Below are 24,233 nucleotides of genomic sequence, written 5' to 3' on the forward strand. Positions count from 1 at the left end.
GATATTTGAATTTTAATTGTAGATTTAGAGTGACTTGAGCTCAACCCTAAAACACACACACACTCATTCACATTCACAAAGCGCTGCTCTCTGATCAAAGCCTAGGATGAGGTCAACTTGAGATTCAGATAATTAATAATAAAAACAGAGTTATGAGGCTTCCACCCGACCTAAACGGTGACAAAACGCCAGATGAATGTTTAATGCTTCGTAAGTGCAAACAGATGGCAGATCTGCCTTTCCCATGTCTAGCTAGCTAGCCACTTATCATATCCTCTCCCCTCCTCCCCCTCCTTCTTCTCCACCCTCCTCCCCCACCTTCTTCTCCACCTCCTCCTCCTCCTTCTTTTTCTCCTCCTTCTGCTCCTCCGTCTCCTCCTCCTTCTCCTGCTCCTCCTCCTCCTTCTCTTTCTGTTCATCCTCCTCCTCCTTCTCTTTCTGTTCATCCTCCTTCTCCTTCTGTTCCTCCTCCTCCTCCTCCTCCTCCTGCTCCTCCTCCTTCTCCACCTCCTTCTCCTTCTGTTCCTCCTCCTGCTCCTCCTCCTCCTCCACCTCCTTCTCCTTCTGTTCCTCCTCCTCCTCCACCTCCTTCTCCTACTGTTCCTCCTCCTCCTCCTCCTCCTCCACCTCCTCCTCCTACTGTTCCTCCTCCTCCTCCTCCACCTCCTTCTCCTACTGTTCCTCCTCCTCCTCCTCCTCCACCTCCTCCTCCTACTGTTCCTCCTCCTCCTCCACCTCCTCCTCCTACTGTTCCTCCTCCTCCTCCTCCTCCACCTCCTCCTCCTACTGTTCCTCCTCCTCCTCCACCTCCTCCTCCTACTGTTCCTCCTCCTCCTCCACCTCCTCCTTTCCTACTGTTCCTCCTCCTCCTCCTCCTCCACCTCCTCCTCCTACTGTTCCTCCTCCTCCTCCACCTCCTTCTCCTACTGTTCCTCCTCCTCCTCCTCCTCCTCCTTCTCCTTCTGTTCCTCCGCCTCCTCCTCCTCCCCCACCTCCTCCACCTCCTTCTCCTTCTGTTCCTCCTCCTCCTTCTCCTTCTGCTCCTCCTCCCCTCCTCCTCCCCCCTCCTCCTCCCCTCCCCCTCCTCCTCCTCCTCCTCCTCCTCCTCCTCCTCCTCCTCCTCCTCCCCCCTCCCCCCTCCTCCTCCCTCCCCCTCCTCCCTCCTCCTCCCCCCTCCTCCCTCCCCTCCCCCTCCTCCTCCTCCACCTCCTCCCCCCCCCTCACCCTCCTCTTCCTCCTCCTCCTCCTCCTCCCCCTCCTCCCCCCCTCCTCCTCCTCCTCCCTCTCTCCGCTGTCTGCCCAGGTGACTCCGTTTGTCCAGTGCCTGTCGGTGACGGTCTCCATCTTCTCCCTGGTGCTGATCGCTCTGGAGCGCCACCAGCTGATCCTGCACCCCACCGGCTGGTCCCCGGCAGCGGGCCACTCCTACCTGGCCGTGGGGCTGACCTGGCTGGTGGCCTGCTGCATCTCCCTGCCCTTCCTCTCCTTCAACATCCTCACCAGTTCCCCCTTCCAGAACATCGGCATCCCCGCCAACCCCTTCAGGTGAGTGTGCTAGTGAAAGGGTTAACCTTCTGCAGTGTGGTAGTGAAAGGGTTAACCTTCTGCAGTGTGGTAGTGAAAGGGTTAACCTTCTGTAGTGTGGTAGTGAAAGGGTTAACCTTATGTAGTGTGGTAGTGAAAGGGCTAACCTTCTGTAGTGTGGTAGTGAAAGGGTTAACCTTCTGTAGTGTGGTAGTGAAAGGGTTAACCTTCTGTAGTGTGGTAGTGAAAGGGTTAACCTTCTGTAGTGTGGTAGTGAAAGGGTTAACCTCCTGTAGTGTGGTAGTATTTATTGTTTATTTAAACGGATCCCCATTAGCTGATGCCTTAGCGGCAGCTAGTCTTCCTGGGGTCCAACAACATACACATACACAAGATAACATACACCTATAGAACATAAGAAAGCATATATCACAAAGAAAATTAATCATAGAATAGAGAAAAAATACGTATCATAGAATAAAAAGAAATGTAAAACAGGAGATGATAAACAAGAGATAAAAAACAAAGAGATAAAATCAAGTTAGAACCAAATAAAAACATTTTATCAGGGTGTGCATGTATTCAAGCTGTGCTGTATCATGAATAGAAAATGGGGGACCCCGATGCAAACAAGACGAAAGTCGCCCTCCGGTCCGCATCCCCCCAATAACCGCATGCACCGAGCCGCACTGTATTGTACCCACTCTGCCATCCGCCAATGACATTTTCAATCAATCAATCAATCAATCAATCAATCAATCAATCAATCAATCAGACTAGATTGTATTGTGTGTGTGAGTGTAAATAGTGTTTGAGATTTCTTTTAAAACTAGCCTTTTCTTTGATGTTTCAAACATCGCTGGGAAGACAGTTCCAGTGTGGTAGTGAAAGGGTTAACCCTTTGGCATGTGGTAGTGAAAGGGTTAACCCTTTGTCGTGTGGTAGTGAAAGGGTTAACAATAGGTTATGTATATAACCTAGTTATATGAGTACTGGCTGAGCGTCCTGCTCTTCGCCATCAAGATATACCTCATCTCCAGTACCTAGTGTACTCCATCAACAAATAAAACAAATACACCCAGCACCTGCCAGGCCCCGCCCTAGTGACGTACTATAAAGCACTAGGCGTGGTCACCACTCGCTCTTCCTCGGAAAACCGTTTCCAAAAGAAAAGTTTCCCCAAGGGACCTCAGGGCAAGCTAAGAGCAGGACGCTCAGCCAGTACTCATATAACATATAATCGTTATATAGTCGTACCCAGAACATGCTGAGGAGTTGTTCTGCAGCCGGACATGCAAGGTGTGAGGCCCCCATGGGTTCCTACACACCGTAGCCCTGCAGTGATATTACTACCACCCAAATCACGCGCGCCTGCGAGACCACTGCCAATCTTTCAGGAGTGGGAGGCACCAACATGATACCCGGCCTGGCGAAGGCGAGGTCGGGGAAGCCCGCACTGTGTGCCTCAAAAAGGTTTCGAGCCCCCCTGCTGACAACACTTGTAGTTGACAGATGTAACACCAGGCTCAACCAAACACAGCTTATGGTGTGGGAGCCGCTTGACAGCACAACATTCTCACGGACTGACCCAGGCTCAGCCATCAACTGGGTGTCAGCCCCTGTCCCCATGAGAAGCGAAACGTGGGGCCGCATGCGCTTCAACGAACGCTCGCGGCCCGCAGCCAAAGAAAACAAATCAGAGCCCCTTTTCCGCTGATGTTGGGGGAGGGAGTGATCGGAGAGCGGGCTGCTCGCGGCACGACGGCGACGGCTTGTATATTCCAAGCCGAGCTCATCCAACATGGCCGATCCCTCGGCCGCCAAGGCTGTCGGCCTTGTGGACACCTGTCGACTCAACGCCCAGGATACCTCTGGCGGGGGAAAACATGGCCGCCTGTCGAGGGCCTCGCCATAGCCGCTGACGAGGCCGTGCTCTCACCTCTGGCTGCGCGGCGTGAGGCGGTGTGGGGCCTAGGACAAATACCGCCCGCGCTTCAGCGGAAGACCAAGATCCTCTGCGGAGAGCGGAGCCCTGAGCGGTTATAGCTTGCGGCTAGGTCAAAGCTAATAACGTCAACAACCTCGCGCAATGTGTCGACGTCGGCTGGCCCTCAAGGCCCCGCCACCAGACACCATTTTTGACAGAAAAAACAGCAATTCGAACACAGTTACTAATCGCTGCCAATTCCATACCGTGGCGGTACAGGCTTTAGCAGCCCACCAGCCACTCGCCGGGCCGACCCACCTCATGGCATCGGCCGGGCGGGGCACTGTTTCAACATGTCAAAAGCAAAGGACTGATGCTAACACGGAGCAACCAGCAACCAGCAACCTCCACTGTGGTGTGCACCATGAAGGGGTTAATGAATAAATGAACTAACACCACCAATATACTGTAGAATGGGCTAGCCCATGCACACAACGTTAAAGGGATGCGGACCAGAGAACCAGTCCCGCATTCATTCATAATATTCACAACAGCACACCAGCCCTAGACCTCAGCCCATTTACCCATGAAAAGGTAAACAAAGCCCCCCCGCAATACTCCCCCAGTAGACACCGATTGACCGTCAGCATGAATGGTTAAGAGGAGGGAAGACTGTAGTGTAGACAGACATTCTCGCAGCAGGGAGACAAAACAGAAACAGTAGCCCAACATAGCATAGCGTTAGCCACGCGCTCCAGGATAACGGGGAAAACAACAACGTTTACCCAGATATCCCGCCGCTTGCGCCAATACACAACTCGGTTGTCTCCCAGGACAACTCGAGCACATCACAAATACCAGCATTGTCATGCCTAGTGACATCCCACAGCGGGGAACAGTAGAACAGTGACCCAGCATTATAGCATTTAGTATTAGCAGCGCGCTCCAGGACAGCCTGGGAAACGTCCACCTCAGAGGAACGTTTACCCAAACATCCTGCCCCTGGCGCCGATATACAACTCAGTTGTCTAACAAAACAACAAGCAGCATTACTAACACCAGCGATAATGCCTAGTGGCGCAGATCCTACCTTGTGTGAGGTAACTCGATAGCTACACCTCACACGCCGTCCCTCTGTCTGCTGTCAACAAGACGAGGAGACTACAGACTCGACGCTGAGATGCATCGAAATGCATCCCGCTGCAGAGTCGCAGAACCCATACGAGCGCCGTCAGAACATGCCGCGAAGATTCCAGGGGTAGGCAAATCTCCGGTAAGCACTCAACATTGCGTAATTTCTCTAAACTTTTCATTACAACTAGTTTCACAGGGTGCAAGCATCCGCCATGATGGAAACTAAAATAGAGGAAGAGCGAGTGGTGACCACGCCTAGTGCTTTATAGTACGTCACTAGGGCGGGGCCTGGCAGGTGCTGGGTGTATTTGTTTTATTCGTTGATGGAGTACACTAGGTACTGGAGATGAGGTATATCTCGATGGCGAAGAGCAGGACGCGATTCGCCAGTACGACTATATAACCGTCTGTATTGTCGCAGTGAAAGGGTTAACCATTTGGTGGTAGTGAAAGGGTTAAAGGGGATAGTTGTGATTTTTTTAACCCTGTTTTCCTCATTTCCTTGTTCCTCACAAGGAAACTATAAAAGAAGGAAGGGTCATCGCGTCACTGTGTAGCGTGTGGACGCACATTGGTGCCAAGTGTGAGAACTTTCAGTTCCGCCGACATTGAGTTGAATGGTATCATCAGCCTTCTCCTCGTTTATGACCGTTACGTCATTTAGGTTATTACCTCGGATGTCAGAATCATCTGCAATTTGTTGCATTGTTAACTAGCTACAGTAACGTTTGATATATTGGTTGATATATTTTGCTAACTCCAAGCATCTCCCATAGGCTTCAATAGAACTGGTACCAAACAGAGCATAGAACGCTGGTGTTGATGTAATAATAATAATAATAATAATAAACTTTATTTGTATAGCACCTTTCATACAGAAACTGCAGCTCAAAGTGCTTCACAACAGAAAAAAGACAGGCATAAAATTAGCACATAAAGTGCAGACATATAAAATCATAGTTTTTCACATTAGAATCTAACATCCCAACAGGCCACCTTGTTTATGGTTTGATTCAGTTTTAAATAGACAATAATAAAAAGAGTAAGATAAAATAGACAGAGTAAAATAGTGCAATAGTGCAGTGCAATAAAATAGTAGAATAGAATAGACATAAAATGAGCACATAAAGTGCAGACATATAAAATAATTTATTTTACAGTGCAATACAATTGTTCTGGATTACTGTTTAACAGTTTAAAGTCATCTTTACCTTCTCTGTTTGGTATTCACAGTTTAAAACTGTAATGACTCTTCCTTCTTTTATAGTTTCCTTGGTTCCTTGTTCCTTGTTGGTGATTGGTAGAAGCACTCAACACTTTGATGAACATTGTTACTCAGCTGATAGAGTTGTGCCCTTCCTGATGACTTGCTGTACATAACTTGTAAGTCGCTTTGGATAAAAGCGTCAGCTAAATGTCAAAATGTAAATGTAATTGTAAACCCACGCTGTTCCCACTAAAAACCCTTCCTCCGCCGCCGCGGTTCGGACAGAACCCTACACAGGTTCACGTACAGTAGCATCGTGCCTGATTTATTTTGGGCCCAGATCAAAGCTCTACTCAGAACCCTATCCCTCTCCCACGTATCCCCGCTTTTTCTATGGTGCGAGTTCCATTATTGTTCTTCCGACAGACTGACCACGCCCATCACAAACTGGCCACGCCCATCTCCATCTAGCACTCCCTCACCAATTATCCAGAGCACTCTGAATGGGGTGCCTTAAAAACTCCCGTGACTGAAGCAACATTAAAGTGACTCCACCAGAAAAGTGACGTGAAACACTGCAGACCACTGATTGGTCAGAAGAGAGAATCGTCACTACGTTATCATTGCGCTACACGGGGGGGGGGGGACATCCTGCACAAAACACAAAACCGCCATCTTTAAATAGCCTTGCGACAACTAAACATTAGCATTCATTATTTGTTTGCAGCAAGAACAAAGTTTAAAGCTGCCATTTTGGTTTCTTAAGTCAGTGGTTCCTAAAGTCGGGGTCGCGACCCAAAGGTGGGCCGCGAGCAGCCACAAGAGGGCCGTGAGATGATTTCCAAAAAACAAAAACAAAAAAAAATAATCAAATTTTTTTTTTATTTTTTTTTTTTAAGGCCACTGAACTTAGAAGCAGGCCAGGACAGTGTTTCTAGTTGTATTCTAAAATTATATTCTATTGTATTCTAAAATGTGACTATATGGTTTTATATTAACTTAATAAATAAACAAAAACTAAAAATCTACTTATTTCAACGAACATTTCAAACTAAATAACAGATTATGCACATAAAACGCTGAAAACAACCGAAGCAACAATAGTATTTTAATGAGGCTATTATTATTATCATTATTATTTTGCAACAAGTTAGCCCTCTCATAAATAGCACATATAAATGAATAACTAACTTGAACTAACTTAATAGGATTGAAGTGATATTTGGCTTAAGAAATCGGTCGCCTGGCAAAAAAAAAGAAAAAAAAGCCTGACGATGTGCATTGGGCCGCGGCTCTCTGACGCCTTATTTTCTGGGTCCCGGCCTGAAAAGTTTGGGAACCCCTGTCTTAAGTGACCCATTAAAGGCTGCTTCCTGTTTAAAAACCTGGAATCACTCTGTACTGACAATCTGTTGTCGCACATTCACTGAGAGACTTATACTGCATCAGGGTAAGACATTTTAAGTAATTTAGTAAAATCTTTAAACTGAGACTTGATTGCTGACTGGACCAGCTGACTTGATTAAGGGACATATTTAAAGCGGCCATTTTCGTTTCTTAAGTGACCCATTAACACTTTCCGTGCCAGCCATGCGGTGCCTAGGAACCCTGTTGCGTGCGACCGCTCTATTCAATGACAGAGCTCTCATATTTGCGAACGCATAAACTATATCTTAAATTATGGCTGTGTGTGTAATATGACCGTCGCTTATCAATGACTTGTTTGCAGTCAACATTGTCGAAACGGATTGTTTTTTAATCGGTTAATTTCCGTTTTATACCATTTTGAAAAACGCTAGTTTTTTTTAAAGTTTCCGGAAAAAAATAAGATTCTGTGAAAATCGCCCTTTACTGGAATACACAGGAATACACAAAACACGTTGTAATTTTTCGGCCTATTTATGAATCGTTTTCAAATAAACACTAGATTATCGATAGTATATGTGTACTTATGCACGCTATAGAAGCGGGCTGAAAATCGATTCTCTTATTTCCTGATCGCACACACACACACACACACACACACACACACACACACACACACACACACACACACACACACACACACACACATATGGCACACGCTGATATATAGGTGAAAATAGCTCTGATTATCCCAAGACTGGTAAAATACTGTAGATTCCTTACCTCAGATCAGATTATTCCAATTCCTGATCGCCATTCCAAATATCGATCGCATTTATTGATCCAACACTGGGTACTGGAAACACATATTCTCTGCTGTTCTGATGGTGGGCGATGACTGCAGTAGGCTCGGATTACATGCCTGACAAGTAAAATGTGGAAGCAGGAAATTTTTTTCTCCATGCGTTTCATTCAATCCAATCCAATGGGGTGCAGTACCATCCGGAGAGACGGTATTTTCCCTGTTCGAGCTCAGACAGATCCCCACTGGTAACGTGAGGCTAGATTGATGAAAAATGAATGTAAATCGATAATAAAAAAAATAACGATTAAAAACTAGATCTCTCGTCGGCTGGCACTCAACGGTTGGCATGAACTAACGAGAAATCTCGTCGTTGGCACTGAAAGTGTTAAGGGCCAGGTGTTAGACAGCACTAATTAGTGATAGAGATTTAAAGGCTAGCTGGCTTAGCATCTGCGAAGAGTCGAGAAAAAGAAGAGGGACGAAGAGGAGTTTTCCATGAGTTCTCCGCCGAGGGATCCACCGATCCACCTAGTGCAGGGGTCGGGAACCTATGGCTCGCGAGCCATATATGGCTCTTCTGGTAACAGCATATGGCTCCCAGAAATTTTTGAGTAAAAAAAAAAAAGAAAAAAAAATATTTTTTTTTTATACGTGTGATATTTCTTAATAATACTGTGTAATTTTAAAGTAAACAGAAATTAGTTTTGAAGATACAGCTAATAGTATCTGTAGCTAAAGATATAGCGAGCAGAGCTGGCGAGGGAACACAAGTGGACAGAAATAAAAAATCTTCAACCTGAAGACCAGCTGATTCTTAAAACTTGGAACGAGCTTCCTGTGACATACCACACAATGCAGCGTGAGTATTGCCGTATTGACCATGTTTGGCTCTACATATGCATGTGGGCAGTCATTCTCGCATATGAGGAACATTAAGACCAACCTACGCTCACATTTAACTGATGGAAGCCTCAACGCCTGCATGAAGCTCAACCTCACCACGTATGAACCAGATTACAAGGCCATCAGCAAAACCATGCAGCACCAGAAGTCGCATTAAAAGTAAGACATATTTAATTTATTATACGTTAAAATTATTATATGGCTCTCAATGAAATATATTTAGAAATATTTGGCTTTTATGGCTCTCCCAGTCAAAAAGGTTCCTGACCCCTGACCTAGTGCTAAGTACACCATAATCCTATCTTTCACTTTCCCTCCCACTCTGCTATTTCTCTACTACCTCGCTTCCTCCCTACTCCCTTCACCTTTCTCCCTGCCACTCTTGACACCACAATGTGTCTCATACCTATATCCACAATCTGCTCCTCCAGAACAGATTCAACCCACCCACGGCAGTTTGCTAGCAAACCGGCTAATCTCTCCTACCCTCCTACAGCCACTAATACACCTGTCACAGTACAGGGAGGCTTATGGAATTGTCAATCAGCAGTCAAGAAAGCTGACTTCATTACTGCCTATGCCCATAGTCAAAATCTACAGCTCCTGGCTCTAACTGAGACCTGGATAACCCCCAATAACTCATCAACACATGCAGCATTATCTAGAAACTATAACTTCACTCACACACCTCGACCTTCCAGACGGGGTGGATGCACTGGCCTCATGACATATCCTTCATGGGCTACAAACTTAACACCACTCCCAGAACTGTCACTCTCCTCTCTCGAATATCATGCAGTATCTGTCTCTAATCCTTTCAATCTCACCATTGTTACACTCTATCGCCCTCCAGGTCCGCTCGATCACTTCACAGATGAGCTGGACATGCTTCTAAGCTCCTTACCGGAAGATGGTACCCCCCTCCTTCTATTGTCTCCCTCTTACAATCCTTTGACCTGACTCCCACTGCCATGCCTCCCACCCACAAAGCAGGCAACTCCTTGGATCTCATATTTTCCCGTAACTCCAGCATCATTAACACCACGGTAACTCCCCTACATGTATCTGACCATTCCTTCATATCCTTCTCACTAATTCTCATGCTTAACTGAAAGGTCTTCACCCCAACTCAAACCGTCTCACTCAGATGCAACCTGCCCTCCCTATCCCCCTCCACCCTCTCCTATGACATACTATCTGCTCTACCTTTGCGTGACACCTTCTCTGCTCTCCCCACAGAGATGGCAACCTCCACCCTCCTCTCAGCCCTTGCAACCTCCTTCGACAAGCTCTGTCCCCTCGTTGAGAAACCTGCCTGCCGTTCCCCACCCAGTCCATGGCTGACAGATGCAGTATGAGAACAAAGACAAGTCCTGAGAGCGGCTGAGAGGAAGTATAGAAAGTCACGCCTCCATTCTCCAAAACCATTACTAATGCCAAAGCTTCTTTCTTTCACCATAGGATCGAGGCCTCTGCCAAGAATCTTCGCAAACTGCATGCTACCATGTCCTCCCTCCTCACCCCCCCCCCCCCCCCCACCCCCTCCTCCCTCATCTTTCTCTGCCGAAGACTTCGCAATCTTCTTTGAGGAACATCCGCAGCTCCTTCTCCCAACCCCCACCCATTCCAAATACTGAATCGAGAACCTCATCCTTCACTCTGTCATCTTTCTCTTCCATTACAGAAGCCGAGACCCTGACACTGGTAACATCGAACCATCCGACTACAATCCTCCCCCCTGACCAACATTTCCATCACAGTCGAGAATGCAGCTGTGACCGTGTCCCCGACCGCCAAGAACCTTGGTGTTGTCCTCGACAACCAGTTGAACTTCTCTGCTCACATCGCAGCGACAACCAGAACCTGCAGATTCCTCCTGAGTAACGTCAGAAGGATCCGCCCCTTCCTGACAAAAGAAGCCACCCAACTCCTCGTCCAATCAACAGTCATCTCCCACCTCGACTACTGCAACGCACTGCTCGCTGGCCTCCCGGCCACTGCCACCAAGCCTCTTCAACTCATTCAGAACGGAGCGGCCCGCCTGATCTCAAACCTACCGAAGTCGGCCCATGTCACCCCACTTCTTAGGGACCTGCACTGGCTCCCCATTGCTGCATGAATCCGCTTCAAGGCCCTTGACCTAGCATACCGTGCGGCAAAGGGAACCGCTCCCGCCTACCTCCGGTCAATGGCCTCTAACTACACACCCTCAAGACCCCTACGCTCTGCATCTTCTGGCCGCCTCAGACCTACTCCTATCCAAGCTCCGGGAGGGTCATCAAAGAGAAGTCGCCTATTCTCAGTCCTTGCCCCACAATGGTGGAATGAACTACTCACCCCAGTTAGGACAGCCGAAACCCGTCCAATCTTTCGCCGTCAACTAAAGACGCACTTCTTCAACCATTATCTGAAATAAAAAATGTATTAAAAAAAATGTAATATAAAAAAATCGAACCCTAACTAACCTTACTGTCATGCACTTGTCCTAATAAACTAACCTACACTGTAGCACGCAACACTTGATGAACATTGTTACTCAGCTGATAGAGTTGTACCCTTCCTGATGACTTGTCGTACAGAACTTGTAAGTCGCTTTGGATAAAAGCGTCAGCTAAATGACTAAATGTAAATGTAGATGTAAACAAAGTGCAATAAACAAAAAAGGATACATTCACTGTGTATTCTGCCTCATTTATTGATGAAACAAAACCAACATCAACACAATTTACCACCAAGAACAAAGAGTTTAGTCTCACAAAAAGATTGCAAATTTTGTTTAGCTTATGTGCTAATAATGTGACTTGGTTTTACCATTATAACCGTTAGCATTGCGGCTAGCGTACATTAGCTAATAAGGCAATTTGTCACTACAAATCGGGATCATTAAAGTATTTCTATTCTATTCTATAAAACTGTTTTTAGTGTTCAATGCGAATGCCGTTAGTGACAATCAAATAATCAGAAACGACCCCCCCCCCCCTTTCATGCATTCATGATGGAACATAATACCTATGATGTAGATTTGATTCCGGAACAATAGCGGGTTCAGGCAAGAAACGGCAATGTCTACAATGGAATCGACGTATACTGCCATAACTAAGCATTTCATGAATTACCCTAGAATATATTCACCACGGTATAACACGGGAATGTAAGGATGGAAAAATCTCTTTTTTGCATCTTGACCGGAAGAAACAATGTCAAATGACTATAGTCATTGTATCCATGGCTATAATATAGAATATAGATTTAGCTCTACAAACAAGGTGACTAACTCCCATCGTTTACAGCGTGGCAATACTACCACAGGATAAGGCTAATCCCCGGCGGTCAATTTTAAGGGTATCGACCGAATCACGTCGGTACTACCGAGTACCAATTCACGTGAGATCCACCGGTGCCACATTTCGGTAATGCAAAAAAAAAATGAAAAAAACTGTTTTATTTATTTTTAAGTCAGATGACGTCAAAGTTTAGTTTACCGCGAAACGAAACCTATGAAGTGTGCCGCACATTCACGTCAATGTTCACACGCACAATACACACTTACCTACTGTAGGATTTGACTTGATTCAACAACAACAAAGCAGTCGGGGCAATGGCAAGCCAAAAAACGGTGGCAACTGTGGTTACACTTTACAAAGCTAGATGCAGACAACGCTTGCTGCAAAATTATATATATATACATTAACAAATTGTTTTAAATAAATAATAATGATAATAAATAATTAGAAGTTTGGAAAACATTTTACAACTGAGGTAGGTAGACATATTTTTTTAGACAAGTACCGAAAAAGGTACCGCTGGGTACCGGTATCGATTCAAATGTGAATGGTACCCAACCCTAGTCAGCTTGTACAGACAGGAGCTTGACCCCATTGACTTTGCATTAGTTTGTGGCCAACTATCAGAGCTAGCATGAGGAACAGCATGGATTGTGCTAAGAAAGGATTCTACCGATCAACATCATTATTGGTAGTAAGGTGGAAATAGGGCAAACAGCAGAACTATAACCCATTTAACCCCTTCACTACCACACTACCAAAGGGTTAACCCTTTCACTGCGACAATACAGAAGGTTAACCCTTTCACTGCCACACGACAAAGGGTTAACCCTTTCACTACTACGGTTAACCTTATGTAGTGTGGTAGTGAAAGGGTTAAGGCACAACATTTAGAGCTATCTTTATCATTGGTGGTGATATGGTTGGGATATGGTTCTGAGTAGAGCTTTGATTATAAATAAATCAGGCCCGACCAGACACCTGTGTAGGGTTCTGTCAGAACCACGGCAGCGACTTTAGGCCAGAGCCCTAATTAAAACCCAGAATTCCTGCCATTAAAAAAAGATATATATATATATTTATTTATAATTAAAGGTCAGTGAGGCTGCTATTCTGGTGCTGTTGTTCCCCAGTGGCCAAGCACACTGTAGGTCAGTGGTTTGTATAAATATATTCACGTCTTCATGAGCAGCCCCGGTGCATTTCTTTCCCCCCCGCCCAGGGGCGGACCTAGCCCATTTGGCGCCCTAGGCGAGATTCACCACTTTTTTTCTTTTTTTTGTAAATTTTTTTTTGTAATTATTTTTTTTTTTTTGCTTTTTTCTTCATAGTTCTCTAACGTTAGTCTTTCTTTCCTCAATGTTCAATTCTATAAACACTTGACCGATACCCATCAATGCACAGCGCTCTAGCATGTTCTGACTGTGAACACCTAAAGCTGAGGCTCAGACCGACCGACCGTTTTAGATTTTTGGCTCATTCTCCCTTATGTTAGAATTTTTTTAATGTAAAAATAATGGTTGCAGATATAGAGGTGGGCGACAAAACTGCACAAAAAAAAAAAAAAAAAAAAACATTTTTTTTTTTTGGCGCCCCCCTCTGGGTGGCGCTCTAGGCGACCGCCTATATCGCCTGTAGGAAGGTCCGCCCGGCCCCGCCTATGGCAGAAATGAACAGACTTTCCCTCTCCAGTTTGTCCTTGATACTGCACTTGGGGTTAATGGGAATTCTTAAAAGCCAACTCGCTAACCCTAAAGGACATTGGGCGTTGCGGAGAGAAGGCACTGGCTTTGCTCACTGGAACTTCAGCTGCATGGACCACAAACAATGCTAGGAGCGACTTATTAATAGTCCATTCGTTTTCCTATAGCTATAACACACATCACCTGTGAGAGATCTATTGTCTGCCTATGGAAAGTGACCACGTGTGTCACATCGAGCACCCAAATGGAGCCCACACTTGGGATTTACAGTATAGGTGTCAGGATAGGGGGGGGGGGGGGGGGGGGGTGTAGGACACACATGCAGACACACACAAAAAGGGGAATCTTAAAGTTACCCCAGAGAGGGGTAACCACTGGAATCGCTGAGCGATGAGAGAGGATGGGGGAAAACACAAGAATACAATTAATACAATAATAAAATAAAATACAATAAAAACTGTAGGAAACACAAAACACCAGTATAAAATAACTGGGTAAAAATCCCAAAATAACCACCACTGCCTAGCAGTTGAAAACAACAAGAAAAACAACAGCACTAGAGACGGAGAACTGCACGATGCAACACACCGAGTGAGAGACAGAGAGAGACCGAGAGAGAGAGAGAGAGAGAGAGAGAGAGAGAGAGAGAGAGAGAGAGAGAGAGAGAGAGAGAGAGAGCGCGAGAGAGAGAGAGAGAGAGAGAGAGCAAGAGAGAGAGAGAGCAAGAGAGAGCGAGAGAGAGAGAGAGAGAGAGAGAGAGAGATCCATGGCGGGAACAGAATAGATTGCATTAAAAACTCACCCTAACGCAGAATCAGGTCCAAGAGGAAGGAGACGACCGTGGAGATGACAAAGTTCACCAGTCCCATGATATTGTCCCCCCCGTTGGGATGAACTTGGGAGTCTGTTCCTAGTTTATCTGCCACACGTTAGCACTCGATAACGTAGCTAACGCTAGCTAGCTAGGTTAGCTAACGCTAGTTAGCTGTCCCTGTCTTTAGCTAAGCTACTAGCCGACATGGCTAGCCTGACTGAACGTTCTAACACGCAAACAACTTTCATCTTCAGTCCATCTGCCGAACGTCCTCTTCGTCTTGGCATAACCTAATTACTATACTTGGTATTGATAAGCTTATGGCACGCAGCGTTATTTCTTCTGCTCCGATGCTGCACATTTGGTTTTCAAAAGTAGGATGCTCTTGGCCAAGACATCCACTCGCTCCCGTGGATAGCGCCGAATAGACCCCGTACCTGTACCCCTTCCCCTCGTGGATAATACCGGTCTTCTTCACATCTCTCTACCGACTACCAGACCGACGCCAACCAGCTCCCCCTAGTGTTAGTCCTCCCACAATGCTTTGCACAAAAGTAAACGGGTCATTGAATGAAACCAATAGTATATCTGCAGAGCCGCAGAGCCCGGAACATTATTCTACAAACGTGTCTAATGTGAAATATATAAGCATGTAAACAAAACTGGATTTTAGGTCTGTGATGGAAAGTGATTGTTAACATTCTATTTATTTTTATTTTTATAAAAAATATAAAAATGTAAATTAACACTTTAATCGCCATGGGTTAAATTCATAATTTACCATCCCTCGCCAGCTCTATTTGTCTATGGAGAAGTTCCCCTTCTTTGCAGGGCTATAACTTTTTAAATTCTATTGCTAAATTGCCATTATTATGGCCCATTCAATGTCCTATATGTATTGTTCAGGGTGTAGCAACGTTAAACTTTTTCATTCACATATTCATACTAAAATATGGTCTAAAGTATAAGTATGTTTTTATCGTTTTCTGCAGCTTTCTCCAGAACTTGATTTATAGCTCCAAATGCATTATATGCATGATGAAATACAGTTTGATAGCGATCTGTGCCAGATAATAAATTTCAACTGGAGGTACTTCTAGAAGTTTCTATGTATCATCTGATGGGCGGGGGATCGTTTATAATTCCGTGGGCAGCGTTAGATGATTCATCCAGAGTGGGTCATATGTTCATCAGAGCAGTTAGTAAAGAACACGTTAGAATATAACGCTGAATCTTACCGTGGCTTCCTCGCGCCGCTGGCAGATGAGCGTGGAACAGAATTTTTTCTATTATGGGATGTAGAAATGCCCAATCCATTTCCAGGTTGTATAATAGTATATACGTCCAAATCATGTTGTTTTTTCGAGTTATTTGCACCGATCGATGTTCACTGTATCAAGACGGAGTCTCTCTAACGATAGCGAGTGGCCGGACCACATATGGATGAGCACTACCGGTTCAAAGGTTAATATCCGGTTGGCGATCTGCCGATCGGCCACCAGATGGCGCTCTTGAACCGCTAGAGAGTTGAGTGGAGCTTTGCACTGTGTCTCAGGGCGTCGGAAAGGAAATATGATTTCGATGACAGATTTTTGAAATATTGACATCAAAGACGAGTTACGGCGTCTTCGGCAGAATGAGCATGGCTCGGAATGACGTGAAAACTCGTTCCCGGCGATCATAGTGTTAAAAAAAATTTAAATAATAAAAAAAAAAATCCGTGGCCCCCCTTCTCGCGAGGCCCTGTGCGACCGCACTGCTCGCACGCCCCTAGCGGCGGCCCTGACTTCAAGGCACTGCACACCTGACACCAATCAGGTGGCAATCAAGCCCACACACCTGCCATGCTGCATTGGCAATTAACTGCAGAGGCCAGTGATTGACAGCTGTCCCTCACAGAAAGACGAAATAGATAGCTGTCCCTCACAGAAAGATGAAATAAAGTCAAAGCACCTTATCGGTTGACATTCCTTGCTGGAATGATGGGGAGAGGAGCACAGAGAAGAGGGGACGGAAAGTTCGTTTGTTCTCTTTTAGCAAAGGTCAGTGCTTCACAGGGCCGAGGAGGGAGCGAGAGAAACACACAATGTCAAAGTTTTGTCCGAAACAATCTTTTTGAATCAATGCACCTCTATGGTAAACATTAAGCCTGGCACATCTGTTTGAATCAATGCACCTCTATGGTAAACATTAAGCCTGGCACATCTGTTTGAATCAATGCACCTCTATGGTCAGTGGTGCAGTGCTGGGCAACCGCGGTCAAACGGCGTTTGGGCTTCGAAGTGCGCGCATCCTATTATTATGCAAAGTCTAGGTGATAAGTGCCTAGACTTTGCATAATAATAGGATACCGTTTGGCCTCCGCCCATATTACGACTGCACCCCTGTCTATGGTAAACATTAAGCCCGGCACATCTGTTTGAATCAATGCACCTCTATGGTAAACATTAAGCCCGGCACATCTGTTTGAATCAATGCACCTCTATGGTAAACATTAAGCCCGGCACATCTGTTTGAATCAATGCACCTCTATGGTAAACATTAAGCCCGGCACATCTGTTTGAATCAATGCACCTCTATGGTAAACATTAAGCCCGGCACATCTGTTTGAATCAATGCACCTCTATGGTAAACATTAAGCCCGGCACATCTGTTTGAATCAATGCACCTCTATGGTAAACATTAAGCCCGGCACATCTGTTTGAATCAATGCACCTCTATGGTAAACATTAAGCCCGGCACATCTGTTTGAATCAATGCACCTCTATGGTAAACATTAAGCCCGGCACATCTGTTTGAATCAATGCACCTCTATGGTAAACATTAAGCCCGGCACATCTGTTTGAATCAATGCACCTCTATGGTAAACATTAAGCCCGGCACATCTGTTTGAATCAATGCACCTCTATGGTAAACATTAAGCCCGGCACATCTGTTTGAATCAATGCACCTCTATGGTAAACATTAAGCCTGGCACATCTGTTTGAATCAATGCACCTCTATGGTAAACATTAAGCCCGGCACATCTTACCCTTACACAAGGCCGACATAATTAGTTGAATTGGCTAAATTCTACCCCCAATGCAGATCATAAAATTGTTGTGTGTGTGTGGGTGTCAGCAGTGTTAATTTTGTCAACAAAAATGATGACTAAATATGGTCATGTGACACTAACGTAACAAAATTATTCATGCCATATCGTTGACTAATAACGACGACACAAAATGTTATTCCACTTCGACGTCAATACTGTTTATTTGCTAGCTAACAGGAGCTCATTTGCCCACAGGAAAGTAACAAACATAATTGTCCGTGCGGAACCCTTATCCCCAACACATCGTTCCGTGAGTAGGGGGCACCACTGTTATGCTGGGGGTGTTGTTTCCCCCCGGGAGATATGGAAGGATGGACCGCACTACAGTAGCGTATTAGCCGGTAGCTGTTTTGTGTATGAGAAGGGAATTATCAACCTGTAAAACCCCATATTGAGCTGGAAATAAAACACCATACAGAAAAGGAAACTCTCCTCTTTCTTCCCTACATTACTGCATGACGGATCGCTACATTATGTTGATCCACCACAATAGAACATATTAAATCAGGGGTCCCCAACCTTTTTTGCACCACGGACCGGTTTAATGTACTGTAGGCATTATTTTCACGGACCGGCCTTCAAGTTGTGGCAGATAGATACAGCAAAAATAAAATAACACGACTGGCATAAAAACGAATGCTAAGTGCATGAAAAATACAACTCACCATAACGCTGAATCAGTGGGAGTTTGAAGGCTTCATTGCCTCGCTGTTTGCTAGCTTGTCGCCACATATTATGCAGAGCGGACTTGGTGCGTGAGAGTCACCTCTGTACATACATACATTGTGATAAACCCGTATTTTAAGTATGACTCCTGGTATTGTCTGTTAAAAGAAGAGTTCTTTTTCTTGGAGGTCGTAGGCTCCTCTTCTGCCTCACCAGTTGGCATTTCCCCTTTGCAAAGAAGCTCTCCAAAGACTTAGTTTTTTTTTTACAAATGCTCGCTAGTTTGCGGTCTTATTTTTTGAGTAGCGTATCACGTGACCGAGACAAGCATCCTGACATATCAAGAGGCACGCACAGGCGAATGTTATGTCCGAGAAACTCCGGTAGTTTTTCAAAATAAAACACCTTTCAGACTCCAATAATCAATACAATGGTCTAACCAGCTAGCACTAATGTTAGCTTTTTTTGTTTATAAAAAGCTCATGTCAATTTATGAGGCTGTAGTAACTGAGTGGCGAGACTACGTTGTTACGTTGTTCCCTATCCCCCTCCCTTAGCTGTTAAGCGCCTTGGGTCTCCTGAAAGGCGCTATATAAAGGCGCTAAAAAATAAGATATTATTATTATTATTATTATTATTATTATTATTAAACAATTTTTTTATTTTTTATTATTATTATTCTTTACTACATCGAGACTATACAAAGACTAAAATGCTCAGACCTTTAGTTGACTAAAACTGACTAAACGAAAAATAAATGAAGGTGACTAAATATGATGAAAACGAAAAAGGAGCATGACTAAGACTAAAACTAAAATTTAAATAGCTGACAAAATTAACACTGGGTGTCAGTCTGTCTGTCCATCTGTGCATGCGTGTGTGTGTGTGTGTGGTGTGTGTGTGTGTGTGTGTGTGTGTGTGTGTGTGTGTGTGTGTGTGTGTGTGTGTGTGTGTGTGTATTAGGGCTATCACTTTAGCAAAAAATCGAATTCGATATTCGTTGCAGAATTGTAGACAAGTTCGAATTCAAATTTGAATTTCAGTGTAAAAAAAAGTCTAAGCTATTTTCAACATTTTGGCTACTTTTTGTTTACCATCGTATGTTTGGTATCATTCTTTTCAGCACAGTCTCACCTATATGACCTGACCGTTTGTTTTCATACTGTACATACTGTATACTGCATACTGTACAACACAAAACACAAAAACGATTTTAGAAGATGTGTTTTTCTACTATGAGGCTGAGCAAATGTAAACATGCTCCATGAAGCATTAGAAACAAGGTTTGTCTATGTACAAACAATTATATGTATAAACAATTATTTTCTTACCTCGCCTCATAATCCTCCTCTGAAACGGCACAAAACAACTCCAAACGCAGTCCAATAGACCGACAACTAGCGTGATCACTAGCGTGATCAAAAACGGCGAAGATAATAATACAAATAGAGTACAATTTACGCATGCCTAAAACCTTATTTAGCATCGAATTGAAATTATCCTGTTTCAATAATTTCTTGGCCTATCAAGACATTTTCTACAGTAGCTAGCTACTATGTAGTTTCAGGCCTGCTCTTTCGATGAGCATTGAGCATTCAGGAAATTCTCCGCCAGACCTCGTCAAACAAATGACGTCACTTGGTCACGCCGGCGTGCTGGTCGACTCCTGATAGATATTAAAATGGCAAGACAAAAAATAACCATGACCAGTAATTATTTGGAATACGTGTTTTACCGTTTTTACCGGTATCCTTATTTTTAAAAGTTATTATTATTTTTATTATTATAATAGATACATGTTTTTTTTTAATTATTTTATTTTTCCGTTCACGTTCGAATCTCGTGTTTTTATGTAAATTCGAAATAAAATTCGAAAATAATGTGACAGCCCTGGGGTATTGCGTATGCTTCGACTTGCCTGTCAGTTGAGAAATGTAGCTGTATGTCACTGAAAGTCTGAATATCTGACTGCATTTAGAATGTTTCTGTCCGTTCGTCATTGGTAATTTATTGGTAAGTTATGGACATAAATCATTCTGCCTCTTGATGTTCCATCTCTCTGTAACAACGTTGGGTTGAAGAAAGGAGAATAAATCTAGGAATAATATATAGAAGCCGAGCCAGGTGTCAGATCCAATCTCACACACTGTTGTTGGAAACTATCTGTAGAATAAAGAATAGCAGCCTGTCAGTCAGTCAGTCAGAGTCTCTCTCTCTCTCTCTCTCTCTCTCTCTCTCTCTCTCTCTCTCTCTCTCTCTCTCTCTCTCTCTCTCTCTCTCTCTCTCTCTCTCTCTCTCTCTCTCTCTCTCTCTCTCTCTCTCTCTCTCTCTCTCTCTCTCTCTCTCTCTCTCTCTCTCTCTCTCTTCAATTCAAATGGGCTTTATTGACATGGGAAACATACGTTTACATTGCCAAAGCCAAACAAAACAAAACAATCAAACAGAGAAAACAAAAGAAATCAGTACATTACAGAAGTTTCTTTCAACTCTGGTGGTTGTATTACGTTGGATGTCCTTTTCTTGTCACAGCAGCTCACAAATCTTGCTGCTGTGTTTGCACATTGTTGTATTTCTCCCAGTAGGTATGGGAGTTTTGAGTTGTTTTCCATGTTTTCAAAGTCTCTTTGGGTGTTTGCAATTTGTGGGAAGTATATGTCTCTGATGTCTTGGTATAGTGGGCAGGTTGTTAAGAAGTGGAGCTCGGTTTCCACCTCTTCTTGTGTGCAGTGGATGCATAGTCTGTCTTCTCTTGGGAGCCAGGTCTGCCTATGGCGGCCTTTCTCGATGGCTAGGCTGTGCTCGCTGAGTCTGTACCTAGTCAAGGATCTTCTTAGTTTTGGGTCAGTCACAGTGCTCAGGTATTCTGCCACTGTGTACTCTCTGTTTAGGGCCAGATAGCATTTCAATTTGCTCTGGTTTTGGGTTGTTTCTTTCCAATGTGTCAGATAGTTTTCTTATAATTTGGTTTAGTTCAGTGTGGTTTCTGTCTGGTGGCTCTGCTTGTGTTTGTGAGCAGAGTCCCAGAACCATCTGGCTGAGTGGGCATCTCTCAATGGTCATACTGTAGGTGAGGGCTTTGTTGTGGAGTGTGTCTGGGTCACTTTATTTTAGGTGATTGTAGAATTTAAATGCTCTTTTTTGGATTTTGATGATTAGTGGGTATCTTCCTAGTTCAGCTCTGCATGCATTATTTGGTGTTTTCCGTTGGGTGCGGAGAATGGATTTGCAAAATGCTGCATGCAGAGTCTCAATTGGGTGTTTGTCTCATTTGGTGAAGTCTTGGTTTGCAAGTGGGCCCCAGACTTCGCAACCATATAGGGAAATGGGTTCTATGACAGAGTCTAATATTTTGAGCCAGATTTTGATTGGAATGTCTAACTTGATGTTCCTTTTGATGGCATAAAAAGCCCTTCTTGCTTTGTCTCTCAGGTTGTCTCTCAGTCTCTCTCTCTCTCTCTCTCTCCCCCCCCTCCAGGGACCACCTGATCTGCGTGGAGTTGTGGCCCTCTGAGAGGCAGCGCCTGGCCTACACCACCTCTCTGCTGGTCTTCCAGTACTGTCTGCCTCTGCTGCTGGTGATGCTGTGCTACCTCCGGATCTTCCTCCGGCTCCGGAGACGCAGGTCCTTCATACATCACACTCTGACACGTCGCCTTGACAACCGTTGACATATTGACACTTTCAGACTTAACCCATTCACAACCACACTACAGAAGGTTAACCTTTCACTACCACACTACAGAAGGTTAACCTTTCACTACCACACTACAAAGGGTTAACGCTTTCACTACCACACTACAAAGGGTTAACGCTTTCACTATCACACTACAGAAGGTTAACCTTTCACTACCACACTACAGAAGGTTAACCTTTCACTACCACACTACAGAAGGTTAACCCTTTCACTACCACACTACAGAAGGTTAACCTTTCACTACCACACTACAGACGGTTAACCCTTCACTACCACACTACAGAAGGTTAACCCTTTCACTACCACACTACAGAAGGTTAACCCTTTCACTACCACACTACAGAAGGTTAACCCTTCACTACCGCACTACAGAAGGTTAACCTTTCACTACCGCACTACAGAAGGTTAACCTTTCACTACCACACTACAGAAGGTTAACCCTTTCACTACCACACTACAGACGGTTAACCTTTCACTACCACACTACAGAAGGTTAACCCTTTCACTACCACACTACAGAAGGTTAACCCTTTCACTACCACACTACAAATGGTTAACATTTCACTACCACACTACAGAAGGTTAACCCTTCACTACCACACTACAGAAGGTTAACCCTTTTACTACCACACTACAGAAGGTTAACCCTTTCACTACCACACTACAGACGGTTAACCTTTCACTACCACACTACAGAAGGTTAACCTTTTCACTACCACACTACAGAAGGTTAACCCTTTCACTACCACACTACAGAAGGTTAACCCTTTCACTATCACACTACAAAGGGTTAACCTTTCACTACCACACTACAGAAGGTTAACTCTTCACTACCACACTACAGAAGGTTAACCTTTCACTACCACACTACAGAAGGTTAACCCTTCACTACCACACTACAGAAGGTTAACCTTTCACTACCACACTACAGAAGGTTAACCCTTTCACTACCACACTACAGAAGGTTAACCCTTTCACTACCACACTACAGAAGGTTAACCCTTTCACTACCACACTACAGAAGGTTAACCTTTCACTACCACACTACAGAAGGTTAAAACTTTCTCTCTCTCAGAAGGGTTAACGATAGGTTATGTAGATAACCTAGTTATATTAGTATTGGCTGAGCGTCCCACTCTGAGCCTTATGAGATACCCCTTATCTCCTATGATACCTACTGTATCTCCCACGAACAAATACATGCACCCCACCTGTATGGGGCCCCGCCCCCATGGTGGCACCGCCCATATAACCGCGACTCTGGTCACCAAACACTCTTCCTCGCCAAATCCCGTCCCAGGAAAAAAATCCCTCAAGAGGGAACTCAGGGCCGCGCAGAGCGGGACGCTCAGCCAATACTAATATAACTAGGTTATCTACATAACCTATCGTTATATATCGTATTTGCTTCGCGTCCCGCTCTGAGCCTTATGAGATATGGGGAAGAGCGGACGCGAGGCCCGACAAATGTACCCCCTGAGGACCCGTAAGCCCACATCAAGGGGTGCGGGGAGCCCTGTCACCCCATCCTTCCTAATGAAGGGGGGGCGCAGTCAACTCCACCTGAATGCGAACAAGAGGGAACTAGAACCCCTTGAACACACCGTACAGGCGGAACCACGTGTGACCCAACACACTGTGGCCCATACCCATACACTCCTGCTACCCGACCAAAGGACGGGAAGCAGGAAAGGCCACAGACCCCAGAACCGCCTGGGAGACAGAACCCCCGGTCATGTCCATGAGGTAAAACCTTACAAAGGGGCCCGGGGAGGACCATGAAGCTGCAGCACAGATGTCCTCCACCGAGGCCCCACCCAGGAGAGCGGCAGAAGCAGCCACCCCACGAGTGGAGTGCGCCCTGACGCCCCCAGGGGGATCCTGCCCAGCCAACGTGTAGCAGAGGGTAATGCCCTCGCACAACCAATGGGACAGGCGCTGCTCCGACAGTGCCTTACCAGCACGAGCCCCACCGTAACAGACAAAGCTGGTCGGTAACCCTGAAGTCCTGAGTATGGCTGAGGTAAATCCCCAAGCACGGACTGGACATGACAGGTGAAGGCCCGCATCTAACTCACTAGTGTGAGGAGGAGGACGAAACGCCTGAACCACA

General features: G+C 45.1%; 1 protein-coding gene across 1 annotated transcript in view; it reads left to right on the forward strand.

Annotated features, from left to right (window-relative positions):
* Positions 1 to 24,233, forward strand: part of npy8ar (neuropeptide Y receptor Y8a) — a gene marked incomplete at both ends in the record, with an annotated part of 145,343 nt that overhangs the window by 114,788 nt on the left and 6,322 nt on the right. Inside the window, 2 exons of the mRNA XM_084325024.1 lie at positions 1,304 to 1,545; positions 21,902 to 22,048. Of these exons, the coding sequence (XP_084181150.1) occupies positions 1,304 to 1,545; positions 21,902 to 22,048 (389 nt within the window). The remainder of the gene's footprint in view (positions 1 to 1,303; positions 1,546 to 21,901; positions 22,049 to 24,233) is intronic.

This window comes from Notolepis coatsorum (genome assembly GCF_963971535.1).
Source record: "Notolepis coatsorum genome assembly, chromosome: 11".
Taxonomy (NCBI): Eukaryota; Metazoa; Chordata; class Actinopteri; order Aulopiformes; family Paralepididae; genus Notolepis; species Notolepis coatsorum.